At 40.2% G+C, this 19355-nt stretch overlaps 1 protein-coding gene across 7 annotated transcripts in view; it reads right to left on the bottom strand.

Annotated features, from left to right (window-relative positions):
* The window catches only part of adgrl2b.1 (adhesion G protein-coupled receptor L2b, tandem duplicate 1), a 157526-nt gene that overhangs the window by 20008 nt on the left and 118163 nt on the right, over nt 1-19355 (bottom strand). For all 7 annotated transcript variants that reach the window (XM_086084063.1, XM_086084080.1, XM_086084070.1 and 4 more), the window contains 7 exons: nt 16363-16485; nt 14541-14746; nt 13898-14071; nt 7620-7829; nt 7305-7525; nt 5035-5101; nt 885-976 (listed from right to left, as the gene is read on the bottom strand). In XM_086084063.1, the coding sequence (XP_085940189.1) occupies nt 885-976; nt 5035-5101; nt 7305-7525; nt 7620-7829; nt 13898-14071; nt 14541-14746; nt 16363-16485 (1093 nt within the window). The remainder of the gene's footprint in view (nt 1-884; nt 977-5034; nt 5102-7304; nt 7526-7619; nt 7830-13897; nt 14072-14540; nt 14747-16362; nt 16486-19355) is intronic.

The following is a 19355-nucleotide window of genomic DNA, read 5'->3' as shown; positions in this document are numbered from 1 at the left end:
TCTCTTCCAAATGTAAAGTTTACTCTGTTTAGAGTGGGACAGAATAGTCTTTTTTTAGAGTAAAATTTACCAATAAATTTACTGTGTAGCAGCATAAAAAAAGGGGATACTAACTGAATAAAATTCTGCGAAACAGTGAATCGAAAATAAGTGAGCTGCGAAGTAGTGAGGGAACACTGTACTCATTTTTAATACTTGGATTAAAACAATTTTGTTCTTTTTGTTACTGCTTGGTTGTATTTTTTCCTTTATTGTCTTCACTAAATTAAAAGCATGCTCTATTGGGTTTGAGTCAGGCAACTTGCTCAATGAAGTACATGCCATTTTCATGTTTTGAAAACGTCATGACTAACTAAATTTACATAACCATCCATCCTTTTGTAGCATTAGTTTGAATTTGATTACGTACACACCTCACTGACTCCAGCACGCGATGTGGTATGCTTTGGACTGTGAGCTGTTCCAGAATTTAAAATCTATTAGCGTATGAAATCCTAAAGCCCCGCGCCAAGTCTTCACTGGTTGTAATGGAAATTGACCAGAGCAGGCTCTTACGTGTGATCGGATAATAATGTCTTTGGTGAAGCAGCATGTGGCTCATTGCCCACATGACTTTTGTGCTACGTCTTCCAAGTAACCGTAAACCATTGTATATTTGTGGTCACGGCACATCTGCCTACCAGGAGCTGCCATGTTAGTCAGAAAACCTGCCAGGTTGCATTCCATACGTCAACGCTGTACAACCTCGACATAAAATGGCTGTAACGCCGAACTTGTACATCTTTTAAATGGAAATATATCTTTAGATTTTCGGTAGCAGTACGGTATTATTGTCTGTTTTTAGGCTGAACAACACCTGATCCTCCTCGAGGGACTCTCCTCACCTGATACCCCCCAGCCTGGAGGAGTCGGGTTTCATGGAGGTGGAATGCTTCACCATCTTGTACATGGTCACCACCAGGAAGATGACGTTGACCTGTCAAAACAAACACGTGTCAAGACTGCGACGCGATGCACTTAGAGCGGTGTCGGATTCCGTCATCGACTGGCTCTCGTCCAGATTCGTTTTGTCTCAATCGCTAAAACGACTACCGTTATACGCCGGCGGACCTTTACCTAGCGGAAAATTAAATACTTCAGCAGATCATTAAGATTTCCGGGGGGTGGAAAAGCAACAGCGGCGGGGGTTAACAAGAGGTTAATGCGAGCGCTCGACCTCCCGCGGCGCTGATCTTCAGCATAGATGACAATATGCTTAATCTGCAGCGCGCGCACACATGCAGCAGTAAATGTGATCAGTAAGGCACAGACAAAAGGCTCCAGACAAGCACTTGAGGGGAAAAGAATGAATGTGAGGTGCCATATTTTTCGAGCCATTCACCCCGTAATGTTTTCCAACATTCCTGGACGTGTGTGTCGGGAAGCACCGGAGGGCTCGGAGCCAGCGTGGGGAAAGGGAAAGAGACGGGCTTAAATTTCGCATAACACCTTTGAAATGAATTCCTAGTAGACAAAAGAAACTGTGCCTGCCTATTTAAAACTGATGAACTGCCTGGCGTGATAGGAATATACTCTACTGACTGTATTCCATCTTACAGTGGCAGGAGGTGTTTATTTTTGCAACTACGGATGGGGGCGCGGCATCTAAATAAATGTATTCGGGTAGAGGTCTTTATCTTCCTTTCTAAAGATTTTGTTGAAAATTCTTAACTAAAAAAACAAAACCCTATGGTTGGTTTAATACCGCCCAGGAATCCCGTTTATAACGTGGTGAGAGCCCGCACTCTAATTCAACTGAGGGACTCTTCATGTGCTGCTGTTTGGGTTCGCAAAGGAGTTCAAGTGGGCTGAGCGGTTACCACTAAAATGTCCGTTCATAGACAAAAGTATTGTTGAAGTGAGATAATTGATATTGAGTGAGTAGAGGAAGCACCTATTTGAGGAGCCACATTTCATAGATGGCAGCAAGTAATTAAGACATGGAGTTTATTACAGTACGGACCACTATTTGAGGAAATACAGTATTTATTTTAACCAAGGTCAGTACAGATACTACCTGTTATTTTTTTTTCTTTTCCTTGAGGCGGGAAATATTCTATTTGTAAAAGGAGGCCTTATTTGAAGGAATGTGTTTATTTAGTTTAATTTAATTTATGGCGTCTATGAAAGTAGGACCACTATTTGAGGCGTATTTTTTTCCACCAAGGTAAGTAAAACAAAAATATTTTATTTGAGTAAGGTGTTTATTTAGTGGATAACATCATTATTCTGAACTGATGCAATTAAAGTTATATAGAATTTAGTTATGAAGAATTCTGTAAAATGTACTCTAAACTGAGTCTATTTGGCCCCACACTAAATAGAGTCAAATTTACACTTGGAAGAGAGTAAAAAAAGAAAAAAAAAGGGGGAAAAAAGAAAAAAAAGAAGAAAAAGTCACTCAATAATTGAGGAACAAGCCCACAACTTCAGGTTGGGAGATGGCCAATCTACTCACTGAGCCACGCAACTGTGTGTTAGTATATCACTCGTGTTAGCTGGAATCTTCTGAACTCCTGTTGGATATAGAGTGGCAGTCTTCCAAGGTGAAGGTCGTGAGTTTGTTCCTCAACCTTTGTGTAACTTTTTTAAAAATTAAATAAACTAGTAAAATTTAGTTAAAAACTCTCCTTGCAAAATGTACTTAGAGAATTTCTAAGTGAAAAATCTTAAATAGGTTTTTTCATGTGATTGGCAAATTATTTTGTGGACACTAAAAAATACTTTGGGTAAAATTTAACTATCTCTATTTAGAGTGGGACCAAATAGACTCAGATTAGATTAAAATTTACTCTAAAAAATGTACTGTGTTGAAGGAAGATGACACACACTGGAAACCAATTGAGACATGGCATCCATTAGTGTTGGAAACATTATTTGAGGAAATACGGTATACTATTTTGTAGTATAGAAGAGAAATATGCAGGAAATCAGGAGAAAATAGAAATTCCGCTCATCGCAATGGTAGTTGATGGGAAGTTCTTCAAAACCAAACTCACTCCAAAAGGCCCATCCCCTTCAAACAAAAAAACAAAACAAAAAGAAGAAGTTGGAATCGTAATCAATCAAACTGTCCACTAGGCTTGATAAGCTCTCAATATTGCACAATTGGCCAAATACTAGCATCCATAAATTGTACACTGAAAAAAGAAAATCTACCTCTGGAAGTAGAATAAAGCCTTTTCTTCTTTGCCGGATTTCTCATTCAAAGTGAACTCCCGAGTACCCTGAAATCTCCTGCACTATATTCCCGTAGGAGTGCATTGCGAAGCGGAAAAGGTTGTTTGCAGCAGAAATAAAAGGAAGCGTGCGAGGAAAGTCAATGACCGGAAGGCGAGGACACCGTATTCTGGATGGTTTGGTCTCGGGGTTCCGCTACGGTTGACTTTTGTCTGCATGATGCATTTAAGGCGCTGACTACAACATCCGATAAAATGGACAGGAGGGGGCGTTTAAGCTCTGAGGGTCTTTCTTACTCACCTGCCAAATTCAAGTGAAAATAAGCATCGCTGCCAAAATGGAGCTTTGAGGCTACGCATGAATTTCCAAGCTATGGACAGACGGACATGGCAGTTTTGTGTACGGATGCGTGTCCGTGTTTCCTCTGTGTCATCGGCCACTTGCAATATCGCAATATAGCAACTGTTAGTGACATCAGCAACAAGCTCTAGCAGATAGGATTTAAGCTATCACAATACCATTTGCAGAGGACTTATTGAAAACAAATATATATATAGCTAGCTACAAATAATGCAATTACTGTTTTCCTAAAAAGTTAGTTTAAAGTAGTGGTGTCAAAAATAGTGGAGACTGGGGTCAAGTTGTATTTTACAATTTTAATGTGAAATCTGAAAAATTTAGCAAGTTACTTCATGTTAAAGTTTAGATAGCTCTTAATATGAAAAGAAAAATTCACTGCGCTGTCACCAATGTCTTACAAATCGACCGAGGGTGATGAAATGCAATTATGCCATCTAGTGGCAGAAAAATGACCTTAACAATCAATATCACACTTTTTTTCAGTACAGTACATCTTTTTAATTTGAACAATTTTATGAATTATTATGAAATTTACTGTATCAATGACTAAAAGATGCAGCCATATTTCTATTTTAATTTTTTTTCCACTTTTATGTTAAGTGTATGAAAACTCAAAATAAAAATATTTTATTGTCCATTTAGAACAGATCTAAAATTTGTGATTAATCATGAGTTAACTATTGATGTCATGCGATAAATTACAATTAAACTTTTTAATCGCCGGACACCCCTAGTATAAAGTTTAATTTGTTATTTTAAATGCAATGTAGTCATTGCTATTTATTGTTTGTTACGCCTCAAACTAGATAATACCACTTTTTTTAGACCAATTTCAAATACTTCAAGTGCCGATACTACTGTAGATAATGCCCTAATGTTTTGCAAATGTGATGAAAATGAGTTTTATTTTAACAAAATATTGTTTAAGGACAAAACACTAATGTTTCTTATACTAATACTATTTACAACTTGTGGGACTCCGTCGCTGACATGGTTGTCAGGCTGGTGAAGTGGTATTTGTGTCATAGTATTGGTGCATCCCTACCGCTAACTAGTATAAATGCAGTGTAAACATTCAGTGTTATGTATTGTTTGAAGAGTGGGTTCAAACAAAAGGCCGAGACATGATCCTCCGCTAAAGGTCGTACGGCCCACCCACTCGCCGCTTCCATCTTGTTTTCCCACCGAGCAAATGACCTTCACGCCCGAGACGACTCCTGATGAGACCGTCCTCCTCCTCCTTCTCCTCAGCGCAACCTTTTAAGTTGTTTCTGATTGCGCAGGATTTTTCATGGCCGAGTGGACGCCGCTGATGTTCTCGTGTCAGCAGCGCTAATGGCGCCGCTTGGCTTTCATGCAAATTGATCCGCAGACGGCTTGCATTACAAAAAAAGAAAGAAAAAGCAAACAACAAAAAATTCATACAGTGTTTTACTTCGCAGAAACTCAACTTACCACAATGATAAAAGTGACCGGCCCGATGAAGCTCCAGATGAAATGGTTATCCACCCGCAGCCAGCACCTGACGATGACAAAAAGGGATTGCTCATTAAATCACCTCAATATCAAAGCAAGGTTACGTCTCAGCGTAAAAGGCCGCAGTGGTCCAAGTGACCACACAACATTGATGATGTAATACGATTGGGCCCATCTGTCCATTTAAAAATCTAATGTCACATTTGAGCCCAAAGGTTTTCCCACCCTGACTCATTATAGTGGATGTCATTTTAGCTTCCAAACGTAGTGTGAATGGGACACAAATCCCCTTAAAGTGAGTGGAACTGAAATGGCCATCTTATGTTTGTCATGAATTCAAATAGACGTTCACATTTTGCTATACAAATCAATCAAACAAATATATAAATAAAAATGTGGTAAATGAAGATGTGTTAAATATAAATGAATATTTACTTAAGCAGCTGTCAAATGTCAATTAGTATGACTAAAATCTAAGTGAAGGATGTTTTTTTATATTCCATTTTAAACTGCTTCCAAGTGTCGCCGGATTGCACCTCAATGAAAATAAGATTGTATTGACTATGTGTTGTTTTAAAGTGACTGACTAAACGTAAAATCAGTGCATTAAAAAGTGGAATGCATTCAAACTTTGCTCCCTCGCTGCTTCTCTGTCCTTCGATGCTGCAGCAGTTTTATTTTTTGCTTTATCAAATGTTTTCATGTTCACTAAACAGCCGCATGAGAACCTCCAGTTCAAAGTGGGAAGAAAGTAACTTCATTTTTGTTCTCGGTTGCCAGAGTGAATTGAGATATCGGGGCTCCATTGATTTTTGTTGTGGTTCAGCTCTTCTCGAACTGAATACTCAGTTTTCAATTTAATTTGTATTTAGATTATTTTTCTTCACACACAGACAGCTTTTCGGTTTACATGTTGGTTACACCTCTCAAACTAGTCTTCACAGGTTAAATAAAAAATCCAAAAACAAAACAGAAAGTGGGTCAGCAGTTCTTGTTTGAATATTTAATGCAATAAGACGCATCTGAGGTTTAGAAGTTCAGTCATCCGGGAAAGTTACAGAGTAGATCTGCTCTTCCTCTGCATTGAGAGGAACCAGGTGAAGTGGCACGGGCATCTGTTTAGGATGATGAAGTGTTACGGGCAGGGGCCAGGGGGAGACCCCTGGGACAACCTAGGAAATACTGGAGCAATTGCGTCTCCCAGCTGGCCTGGGAAGTCCTTGCGATCCCTCCCAGCAAGAGTTGGCCAATGTGAGGAACTAGATGAGGTGGCTTGGGCATCTGTTTAGGATGGTGACCCCCGGGACGACCCAGAGAATAATGGACAGACCATCTCCCAGCTGGCCTGGGTAGGCCTTGGGATCCACCGAGGAAGAGCTTGCCGAAGTGAGGAACCAGATGTGGTGGCTTGGGCATCTATTTAGGATGGTGAAGTGTTCTGGGCATGAGCCAAGAGGAGAACCCGGGTTGACCCGGGTCATACTTGGGAGACTGTCTCTCTGGCCTGGGAAGGTCTTGGGATCCCACCGGAAGAACTGGCCGAAGTGGCTGGGTAAATTAAAGTCTAGGCTTCGCTGCTTAGGCAGCTGCCCCTGCAATCTAACCCCGGATGAAAGAAATGGAAAATATGGATGGATGGACACATCTGGGCGGTCGTATATGCCATTGCTCACAAGAAAAATAGGTGCGCTTGAACAAAAGGTCTTCTAAGTTAGGTATATGATCCAGATGTAATAAAAGCTGAAATGTGTCTTTTGTCTCACATTCATCTAATGTTGTCAAACCCAAATGGAACTGGCCTCACCATTCCAATTTTTGGGGAAAAGAGTGTAAAATTGACCTTGGTGCAACCGCTGTCAGTGAGGAAGTACCCAGCGTTACAAATGTGTGCTAAATCTGTAGGAATGACGACGGAAAATAAAGAAATAAATAATTCCCTAAATTAGAGCACAGCAGTGCTACAAATCATGTTTTTTTCTTCTTCTTTTAACTGGCCAACAGAAGAAGCACATAAAGTTTTAACTGACAAGGTCGGCAATTACCCGTGTGCAAAGAATAAAAAGCCCTGTAGGTCAGAGTAGCAAGCCGGCGCATTCATTAGTGTTGCGGCTTTACTCCTAGCCAGTGACAGGGTGTAAATTTGCTGCCGGGCCAGAGCGAGGTACACTGCTCTTTGTGGTATCACTATCATTACCAAATGGCGGGGGGAAGGGGGGGGGGGTGGTTGAGGAAGAATCACCGCCACTTACGCTCGCGCCGTGCCGTAGCTGCGGTAGTCGACGGCCGCCGAGATTCCCACCACCGCCGCCGGGAAGAGGTAGCCGGCCAGGTAGTAGTACTTGCGGCGGGAGAACTCGCTCTCGAACACCTCCACCAGCATGAGGTACAGCTGCACGCCCTCCAGACACATCCAGGCGAAGGCCGCCAGGAAGCAGAAGTGGAGGACGCCGGCGATGATGGAGCACACCAGCTGATGGGAAAAGGAGAAGGAGAAGAATTACGGTGGAATCACACATTCGCAGCTACAGACAATTCGTTAATCCCTCCCACTCGTTTGTGGTTACCTTGGGTTCGGTCATGTTGATGCCCACGAGGAAGACCAGCTCGCCGACGAAGAGGTTGAGGCAGAGGTTCTTGTGGATGGTGTTACGGTCGCTCTGCAGGCCCTTAAAGAAGCAGAAGGTGTACAAGCTGATGGCCAGGCACACCAACGACACGGCGATGCCCATCCGGGTGATGACGGTGAGGAGCAGCTCGTGGACGCTCCCCTTGCCCTGTAGGGAGAGATGGAAAGGTCATGACAATAAGAACAAAACCTTTTCAGCCTACTTCATTTTACTGTTACATTTACAAGTATTTGGGAATGTGAGTACTTTAAAGAAATGCTAAACGAATATAACCCTAGTAGGGTCAATGAGTGGAGTTGAAAGCAAGCATGGTGAGGCAGCATTTAGCCGTTGTGCTGCACACAAATGGAATACATTTTAAAATATTCTTCCAACACTGTACATTCTTTTAGTAAGCTTATACTTTGTTTTAAATGTCTTCAGCTCTTTTGTTTTTAAATGTACTTTTAATTATGTAAAGCACATTGCATATGAAATGCGCTATATAAGTAAAGATGCCTTACCTTGCTTATTCAAATGAGAGAGATTAGCGGGCATTATTACCTCTGCCAAGGACATTTGTTTTTTTGTATGCAGGATTAGGCAAACCCCATTTACACTCAACTCTGTCAAGGGGTAGGATGGGCAGGCAGGTATTTTTCTTCAAATGAAGGCTGTTTTAATTCATTTGCAGCAAGTCTGTATTTGAGAGGAGGTATTCATTTATACAAATGTTTGTGTAACTGCCAAGCAAGACGTAGCATGATTTAATTGACAGAGGAATGGAAAATGTCTACTTGAGGTTAGGTGTTTATTTCAATAATTTTTTTAAAACTGTATATTTGAGCGAAAGCCATTTCTCCAATTTTGCTAACATCCTGAAAGACATAAGGCATTGTAAGCAGGAATGATTTTAGTTACTGGGGGGCATTTATTTTATTTATTGATATATTTCGTCAACAGACATCTATCTCAGAGGCCTTTATTTTGACTTGTGTATGCGTGGTGCTAGACAAGTTCGTTAATTATCTGTTGTTAATGCACCTTAATTTTTCAACGTGCGCAATTCCTTCAATAGTGTCTGGGGCAGGGGAGACATTGATATATTCAACTGCAGAGAGTACTAGGCATCCATTGGAGAGGTCTTTATTTATTTATTTTTTTTTTTTTTACAAATGTTTGTGTATAGGTGGCGCTAGACAAGTTTGTGTCCCCTACTTGGTGAATGTGCCTTCATTTGTCAACGCGTACAGTTCCTTTAATAGTGGCAGGAGAGGCATTTCCTCAGTTGTAGAGCATGCTAGGCATCTATTTGAGGAGAGGCATTTATTTTTATAAAAATTATAGTGTATGAGTGGAGCTAGACTTGCTTGTATACATTACTGAAAATACATTGATACTTTGTCAATGCGTATGATTCCTCAAATAAAAATGTTTTTTTTGTGTGGGGGGGCATTTATCTACTTAACTGCAGAACATAGACACCGTCTATTTGAGAGGAGGCATTTATTTATTTATTTTTGAAATGCTTTTGTACTCAGTCAAGTTTGACATGGCTGTTATTTGGTCAACAGAAAAGTCCAGTTGAAGGGAGGTATTTATTTTTCCTGTAGAGTTTGAAGTAATGCACCTGTTGATTATTTGAGGTATGGCATCTATCATGTCTGTGTATGGTTGAAGCAGTTTTGCCCGCTTGTTCGGGATGTGTCATGGATCGTTTACCAGAGGAGCTAATTATGTCTGTCAATTGCTAAAAGTGTCTATTAAAGGGGAGGTGTTCATTGTAGACTGAATGTTGTCGACAAAATGCCGACGTGCAGGAGGTTTCTATTTAAAGTTGCACAATTTGGTCAGGCTTGTTTGGCCTTGCCGGAGGTCTGCAAGTGCCATTTGGAGTGAGCTGTAACACAGAGCTACTTGTGGTGGTTTCATCTTTCTGAGGTCAAAGATCTAAAAAGCAAGCCTGTATCCACACAAATGTGTAAATAGCAGAGCGCCGCGCACAAAATATCACTCCTGCAAGTCGGGCAAATCCTCCTGTGATATTTGCACTTTTATTGAGGGCGAGGGCCGTGGCGGAGGTGCTGCGAAGGCAATTGGCGAGAGGCTAAGCCCTGCCTCGGGGGGCTCTGGTTTCAAGCTGCGGTTAAGGTTGAGGTTAAGACAGATGACGGGGGACAGGGTTCACGAGCGGGGGACGTATTATTAAATCAGCCACAAACTGATCCCCCGCATTTATGAGGGCCGCCGTCCTTGCTACATTTGCCATTCGTCATGTCATTAAATTGTAATTGCATTTTGTGACCAAAATGCTGGGCCAACCACTTCACAAGAGGGACGAGGGGGAAGTTTAGGCCTTGCGGTCGTCCCGTTTTCAGCGCAATTCTCCGCGACGTATGCATGAAATATTAGACAGTGACCACAGTGAAATATAATTAGCTCCGATAATGCCGCAATACCGCCTCAGTGCGAGCCGCCATTTCACTCCTTTAAAGTGACGGCCTGCTTCATTTCCGCACCTCCTCCGGAAATAATCGAATTAGCTCCCGCTGACGCGCCATTCTCATGCTCGTCGTCGTCATGTAGGTCGGACCGCAGCCCCCCTGCAGAGAGTACTTGCCATCTAATTCAGAGGAGGCTTAAATTATTTGTACATATGCTTGCGGACTAGACATGTGAGTGTCTGATAATTGGTATAAAAAACAAATTTGATCAAATATTGGTGGAGTTTGACATGGTAGAAAAACAGATGTCTATTTGAGGATGCACATTTATGATTTTTAGAAAACACAGCATCTATTGGAGCAGAGATTATGTGGCGTCTTTTTGAGAGGAGGCCTTTATTTGCAAATAATATACCCTTCATACCCTAAATCTTCATACCCTGGTTATTTTCTTGATGAAAAAGGTGAGATCTATAACATGCATGAGATTGTGAACAGTTCTAATAATTTTTTTGTAAATGTTGGCCTAAATTGGCTGCAAAAATTCCGTCCCATAAAGCCGAAACATGCGATACATCCATGAAACTAAATTCAGAGTCACTACACAAGAAGTAATAAGTACGATAATGAAATGTATGAGTAAGTTATCCACAGATTTTCATGATATCAATATGGCATTAGTAAAAAAAGTTATTGCTAATATTGTTAACCCCTTAACATGTATCTATAATTTATCCTTTCAGTCTGGCCGTTTTCCCAAGAATATGAAAATTGCAAAAGTAATACCTCTTTTTAAGAATGATAATCACAGTTTAACCAGCTATAGACCAATTTCTCTATTGCCTCAGTTTTCCAAAATTCTTGAAAAAAAAATCAATTCTCGACTTGAGAAGTTTCTGGACAAGCATCAAATTTAAAATGAAGGTCAGTACGGTTTTAGATGTCAAAGAACTACTTCATCAGCATTAATCGAGGCAATAGAAGATATTACAAATGCTTTGGATCAGAAAAAATATGCTGTTGGTGTTTTTGTTGATTTAAAAAAAAGCTCAAATCAATCATTCATCCTACTTAATAAGCTTGAAAAATATGGAATTCGGGGAGTGGCTGGACGATGGCTTAAAAGCTATTTAAAGGATAGGGCCCAATATGTCAAAATGGGGCAATATACATCTAATAAACTTAATATTTCTTGTGGGGTCCCCCAGGGGTCTGTGCTGGGGCCAAAACTCTTTAATTTGTATATTAATGATATCTTTAATGTATCCCAAGTACTAACATTTATTCTTTTTGCTGATGATACCAATATTTTTTATAGCAGTGATAATTATAATGAACTCATAACTACAATGAACCATGTTATGTATATTGAAAAATGGATGAGCATAAATAAATTATCCTTAAATATAAGCAAAACTAAAGCAATGCTGTTTGGTAATCGAAAAATGGATTCTGGATTACAAATAATCCGCCAATTGAAAGTGTTATTGAAAATAAATTATTGGGAGTAATAATTGATAGTAAATTGTCTTGGAAACCGCACGTCAGACATGTAACATAAAAAATCTCAAAAACCTTAGCAATTTTAAATAAAGTAAAAGCAATATCTTGATGAGTATGCACTTCGTGTTTTATACTGCACCTTGGTTCTTCCATACCTCACATATTGTATCGAAGTTTGGGGAAACGCATACCAAAATGCAATTAATCCATTAGTCACAATACAGAAACGTGCTTTGCGTGTCATTCATAAGGTTTTCTGGAGCACACGCATAATTTGTTTATTCAATCTAAATTGTTAAAATTTCACGGTCTTGTGAAATACTATACATCTATAATTTTATACAAAGCCTTTATTCTCGGCTAATGTACAAACATTTTTCACAATTAGAGTTTGTGCTCATACATTGAGAGGATATGGAGATTTCACGCTACGGAAAATCAGAACTACTCGAATTTTTTTTTATCACCATTATCTGTATTTTGTTCGTTATCATTGTTGGTATATCGTTTATTACCATTTCTGGTATATACTGTCCTACCAGTGTTAGTAGTGTTTACTTCCCACATTTGTGTATTTGTGTTGTTAAACTCGTAACACTTATTGTTTCTTATGGTAATGCCACCATGCTAAATCATTTGTATTCTAATTTTTTTCCTTGGTTATTTAATAATTATTGCTCTCTGGGTACTTGTTATTATTGAGTCTTAAGGTTAAGTAGCAGTGTAGCTTGGAATTTTGAACGGGAGATGGGGGTGGGATTAAATAAGTTTTCTTCTTCCCATTCCGTTTCAGGCAGAATTGGACTTTATCCTTTTGTTGTTGATGTTTTTTCTTTCGCTCTCTTTTTTGTGTGTGCTGTTTTTTCTCCTTGTGAAGCTTGACACTGACTGTGTGCTCTGTTGTTGCTTGATTTTTAAAAAATTTTTTTTACTGATGGATAAAGCACCCAGCACTTGACTATTTAACAAGCCCACTTAACCCATTTTTGTTAAGGGTGGGGTATTGAACGATTAGTTGATGGATCTATTGGAGGGGAAGTATTTATTTTAAGACACACAATCATTCAAAAGCTACTTTATTGAGGGGCGGGGCATGGGCATAGACTAAAATAACTTATTTCCTGAAAGTATTATTCAGAGAGAAGGCCTTTATTTTTTTACTGAGGATGTTTGATACCACTTTTTTTAGACTGAATATTGTCCGAGTACTCACCAATATCTCTCGTACTTTTGATCTATAAAAATTTCCTTTAAAACAATGAGAAAACATTGTAAAACATAAACGTTATTTCTGACACATATGAGGATTTGCGGATGTATCAAACGTATCGGGCCGACACAGATAATTTTACAGAAGACATGCTAGATTCCTGTTAATTGTTTGAGGTGTCTATTGGAGGGGAGGTGTTTCTTTGTGGGCAACTCTACCGCAAATTAATTATGTAACCCGCTTTATTTTTAGTTGCTAAGGGTAGACTAATGACGTAAATAACATATTTTATAAATTATTGGAGGAGGCATTGAGGTATGAGTATACATAGTACATTTATTACTATATTCGGTCCCACTCTAAACAGAGTAAATGTTACACTCGGAAGAGAGTAAAATATTATATATTTAATAAAAAATTAAATTAAACAAAAAAACGGTTCAGTAAAGGTAAAGGCTTCAGCAACAATCCCCCAACTTTCAGCATGGGAGACAGCCACTCTATCACTTGAGCTATGCCATGCCTAACATTGCTGGTGAAAGGAGACCAAAAAAAATGGTCGGAGGTTTGAGGATTCCACCTGACACCAGTAATATACTAACACACAATAGAGCCAGCATGGCTCAGTGGGTTGATTGGCCCATCTCCCAACCTGAAGGTTCTGTGATCGTTCCTCAACCCTTGAGTGATTTATTTTTTAAATATTTGACTCTCTTCCAAGTGTAAAGTTTACTCTAGTTTAGACTGGGACCAAATGTAGTCTTTTTAGAGTAAAATTAACTCTTAAGAACTTTACTGTGTACTAATATAATGTTAATAGGTCAAGGTGTTTATTCCAGCTGCGTCATTCATTTATGGACATTACAAGTGATTTATTTTTGTGAAGGGCTTGGGCATGGGAAAATACTTTGTATTTAAATACTGTATTTCTTCAAACAGTGCCTTGGGGGCGTTTGTTTTCTCAACTGCAGAAAGTGCTAGCGCGTATTTGATGGCCTTTATTTTTTTACTTTATACTTTCTTATTGATGTTTACTTTGAGAACCACTGGTCTCGGTTGTACGAGAGGAGCACGCTTACCACGTTCCCGCGGTGGGCCATGAGGATGGCGAAGTTGGTGAGGTGATTGCAGGAGCACGTGGTGTGGCTCCTGTTGGTGTCCAGCAGTTTGCAGCCCTGAGTGGACCAATATCCCATCATGCTCCGCTCAGAATAATTCCAGAAGGAACAGTTGGGATTGTAGTAGTGCTCCTTCTGCGGGGGAAAAAAAAGCAAAAGAAAAAAAAAGCAATTAATCATACATGAGCGGCGCGCTGCAATATGCATGGCCACACCTTGTACATTTTCAAGCCTCTGACTGCGCCGGAGGATGTGCAGCGGGCAAGGGGAGCGCGTGTTGTACAAATAAGTGTCAATTTATATTCTTTGAGTGCGCGCCATGGTGGGAAGGAAGCGCATGAAAGAGATCCAAATTAGGCAATAAAAGAAAGTCGACGAGACAAGATGCAACGAGGGTTACTATGGTAATGCGCAGATGGAAGTCGACTCGGATTCCACTCGTCTGTTCCTCTGATCTCTGATAATTGCTACGTGTGACACACAAGCACAACATTGATGTTTTCCTTCTTTATTCTAATGGCTTTCGTTGGAGAACGCCGGATTCAGGCGCGCGCAGCTGCGGTCTCGCGAGTGCGGCGAAGTGTGTGTGGGGGGGGTGTCTTACGTCCAGGTGCTCCAGCGTGAAGATCACGGGGTCGGCCACAAACACACGGCTGGACTCCTTGGTGATGGAGGCGGAGAGGATGTGGGAGTTGACCGTGAGGGAGAGGTTATGTTTGCCGGCGTCCCCAAAGCCCCGCAGCGTGGCGTTCTCCGTGCTGAGGAACTGACCCAGGTGTTTGTACAGCACGAAGACCAGCTTGGCCACACCTGCAACACATCACGCTCATGAAAGCGGCGGGGGAGGAGAACACACACGCAGGCATGAAATCAACCTCCGAGCAAAAGAAAGATGACACTTCAGGGATTTGCTTTTTCTGCATGCGTGGGGGTAGTTAATAGTTTGCGTGGGCTTCTATAATTTTTTAAAAATGGATTTAACGTGTGACCTGTACTTCTGTTAGTGGACACACCGTTGTTTAATATCTTTATTTTATTAATTTTATCATGTTTATGTGTTTTTTTATGTTGCAGTTTATGTTTATTATTATTATTATTTTTAAAGTAAGCTTTAATCAGTTATTATAATGTTCATATTGTATTCAGTGTGTTTATATACCTTCTTGTTCACATTCAAGTGGTTTATTAATTTTAGTATTAATTTTATTGTTTGTGTTTATGTGTTGTGTTTGTTATTAAATAGTGTTTTTTTAAATATATATTTTAACAATCATATTTATTGTTAAAATGGTATATATGTATATATCATCTTGTTTTAAGTGTTATTAAATTGTATTTATGTAATTGAGCCATGTCAATCAGTTTTTTTTTAATTGTATGTGAATGATGCATGTTAAGCCTAGAGTTGAGCAGTTCATTAAACACGTCTTTATATGTGTAAAATTATAAACTGAAGATATATCACCATACTCTCATATTTGAAAGTGTACAAAAGTATATGTTTTTCAGAGAGATTAAGTAGAAGTTGATGATTCTGAGGAATTATGGCTATGATTTTGGCCATGATACCACTAAGCACTGTATATTTTAATAGCATTGGCAATTAAAAAAAATATCTATTATTGATTATTTCAGCCCGCAACAATCATAAAAAATGCCTGGGAAATCCTTGAGGGACTGGCTCGGACTGTCTACAAATTACCTATAGATGACATATGTGCCACAAATCCCCATCTATCCAGTATTTATTTTATTTGTATTATTATTAGTAGTAACTGGCAGTGGTAGAACATACATCACCACTCCAAATTTAATGAATTATTATTATTATTGTATAATGTGTCATATTATGGAGTGAGGAATTTGTGTGACATAAAAACTAACAAACTTAATTTGAATTCCTTGTATAAATATATAATAATAATAATAATAATAATAATATATTTTAAAAACATTAAAAATCCCAATTGTTTGATGTAAAAAAAAAAATTAAGTGATGAAAATTGTTATTTTGCCTGGTAACAAGTTACTTTTTTATGAAGTAATTCATTTATTAGCTATTATTAATTATTATTATTATTTTTTTTAAGCAAGTAATGAGTAACTATAACTAATTACTTTTTTAAAGTAATGTTCCCAACACTGCTGGTGACGCAATTTTTTTTTTTTATCCTAATGCAAATGGGAAGTTAAAAGTTCAAGTTAAAGGAAACTGGACTCATGCAAATTATGCTTTCATATTAAGAACCCATATTTCAGCCAGACAACTGGCATGCATGGACAATGCTTCCCATATGCAGCACATTGTGTCTGTACAATGCTTCAGGGCAAACAGCAAAGATTCTACAAGTCCATCCCAAAAGTATCTATTTAAATGTTTACATCTTCATTAACGCATAATAATAAAGGCTATTGCGTGCTCTCACCATTTTTACTGTTGACTTTGACCGTGTTGGAGGAGAGCTGAAGTGTGGATCCGCCCCTGCTGGTCTGTGGGAACCTGAAGTCCTGCACCTGGCCGTCTGTGCTCACCACGTACACATCCATCACTGAGAAGGGCGAATGGAGAGAGATGCATTAGTCACGGGAGAAATAAAACGAAAAAAAAACAAGACAATGTTTAATAGAGCAAAAAAAACAACTGTCAGGTGAATGTTGATGTTCATTGTACCAGCGAGAGAACAAGACCCCATGCGGCGCCATTTATTTAACGCTAAATGTGTTTGTGGGCTGCTGGATAGAAAACAAATAAATAACAAGGGGTTGTGCTTGCGAAAGGATGAGCGTGCAAGCCTTCCTGCCGCATGAATGTCAAATATTCATAGGATCAAAAATATCATTGCGCTTTTACTTTGACGTCCTCTACCCCCCCCTGTGGCTTTGGATAACTCTGGGCTCCATGAGCAAATCTCTCTGAAAATCCTCCAAATTCCCGCAGCCCCTCCTCTCCGCCGCGCCAGCTGCCGGGTGGCGCTGCCTTTGATGTGCGAAATTACCGACGGGGTCAGGAGGACGCTCGCACCAGAAAATGGCCTGGCTTTCCGTAGATAGATGGCTCCTGACAGACAAAGATGAGGGATTGCCCTCCGCTGGCCTTCGCTGTCTGTCTTGATTTTTTGGACTTCAAGCTCTGCGCTTGCAACCAGTCTCCAGTGATACTGACGCTCGCCCGGAGGTGTTGTTTGGGCCACCTGCTAATTGGATATGAGCAGCCGTACTGGCTTCTTTTCACCCTGTGAAAGGAGGTCGGATATGATATGTTCACTTCGGCTCACCAGGCGACACTTGGGAATAGGAAACAAACTCGATGGCAGCGTTAAGTAAATATCATTGATACAATGTTGTGAAGTGATACTGCTGATTGTAATACAGATTAATGTATTGCTTGTGTTAAAAATATGAGAAAAGGGCCTTGAAAAAAATTATCACAGCAGTTGTGCGATTTAATGAGGATAAGCTGTATAGAAATGAATGGATGTCTGCCAGTGATAGAAACAAACGGGAGGATATAGTGAACTGACCACGAATCGGATCTAGCGCCGCCCCCTGGCACTGCCAATCTGCTGTTGGTGCCCAAACAGAAAGGTGCAAGTATGTGTGTTGAGCTTTCTTCTTAAAATTTTAAATGATAATGAAAATAAAAAACGGCAGTTGGAACGAGACAACACCAGTGGAGGACAACGGGGGTCTCCTGTATTTTCATCTGAGGTGACACCGGGGGCATCAAAACAACTGTGTTTATTTTTGTCAATTCTGTGGCTTGCACTAGCGGAGGCAGAGGGGAGAGTGTGGAAAAAAGCAAGCGCCTGTAGAGATGATAAAAATATGTTTTACTCATGGTTGTTCATACACTACACTGAGTGTATGTGGAGTTAGGGTAGCTGGTCAAGTCATGCGCGATGAAACTCGGTGCGGGGACAGGTAATATGAAAATTAGCCAAATAGTGACAATACAGTGTCTCGCTCATAGACACTTTTGGGGGAATAGGCAAATGACAAAAGATTCACTATAATAGCAGCAGAAGAATTTGAAAACCCTCATGGATCAGGTAAGTCACATGTATGGGAGCATTTTGGCGACTCAAACAAGTACTTAAGTAAATTAGGTAACATCCTTTAGACATTTAAAGGGACAGTATTGTGAAAAATTAACTTTCTGGAGCTTTTTTGCCATGTTAAAATGCTAATTCCGAAATTGTGTTTTCCTCCATTCGCCCCTCTATGAGCAATTCTAGGTCATTCTGCTCTCCAAGCACCAGCCCCTCCCAACCAGAGACAACGAGTGGGTGCTCACTCTATGATGTCATTAGGTGCGGACCCACCTCCGCAACGCCTATGCCGACTAAACACACGCCCACTTTCTCTGAGACCTCCATGCTAACAGGATAGTGACAAAAGTAGCCTTTATCAGTAAACATTCTGTCCAAATGAATTCAAAGCAATCAATTATCCTTCACATTTGCAATGCCAAAGTGCAATGACAATTGGCCATCTTAAATTCTTAAAGGTTGTGGCTGACACTTGTGTAAACTAGAAGTCAAATTTATGCACTGTCGAAACCTAACTGACTGAATGGTGTAGTGGCTAGCGCACTCACCCTGTAAGCACAGGGCTCTGGGTTAGCATCCCACTCAGGGCTTTTTTTCCCCCTCTCTTTCCCCCTCCCCCTCCACTACGATTTATTGCGGCAAACGAGCCGTTTTGTTTCTAATGTTTATTGAAGAATTGAACATCCGTCCAATTTCCACATTTAATGAAGGCGCGGTTCTTGCGTGGCCACTTCAGAGGAGTGCTCGAAAGCAGCTCTCCAGAGTTTTGTGGCAGGTGAGCGCAGCAGCCGGTTTAGGACGAGAGGGGCGCAGCAACCACACGGGGAGAGGCGGGGTTATACCGAACCGGGTGATTTACTTCCGCGTTACAAAAATAGCCAGCAAAATACCTAATATTTCCTAAAAAATTACATCGCCATGGTGTCAAAGGTAAGATTTAATCATTATATGCCTATAGTTAACTGTGGAAGGGCTTTAACATATAAAATAAGATGCTGCCTACGCACAGGCTAACTTCAAAATAAAAGCTTACCAAATAATACGCCAATGCAATAGCCTTAGTAGACTTTTATTTTGAAGTTGGTCCACGTGGTGGCGTGACGACCAGCTTGACTTGCCTTTTCAACATTTCGGCTAATCTTCGCCTATTTCCAGTTTTTATTGCCATTAGTTTGTTGCTACCAACATCAACACAACGTCATCCCAAAATCATTCAATCGCTAATTTAGGACGCTAAGAAACCGTTAGTCAATGGCACCGTCATTGTATGATACAGCACAAGCCTCTGCCGTTCGCGACCAGCAGCTAACAGCGAGAGCCCGGCTGGCAACAGCAAGTAGTCCGGCGGCTGTTGCTTTTTTTTTTTCATT

The sequence above is a fragment of the Leptonotus elevatus genome, chromosome 1 (assembly GCF_054856555.1).
Source record: "Leptonotus elevatus isolate MCC_2025b chromosome 1, RoL_Lele_1.0, whole genome shotgun sequence".
Classification (NCBI taxonomy): Eukaryota; Metazoa; Chordata; class Actinopteri; order Syngnathiformes; family Syngnathidae; genus Leptonotus; species Leptonotus elevatus.
This window is presented reverse-complemented; position numbering and strand designations above follow the sequence as displayed.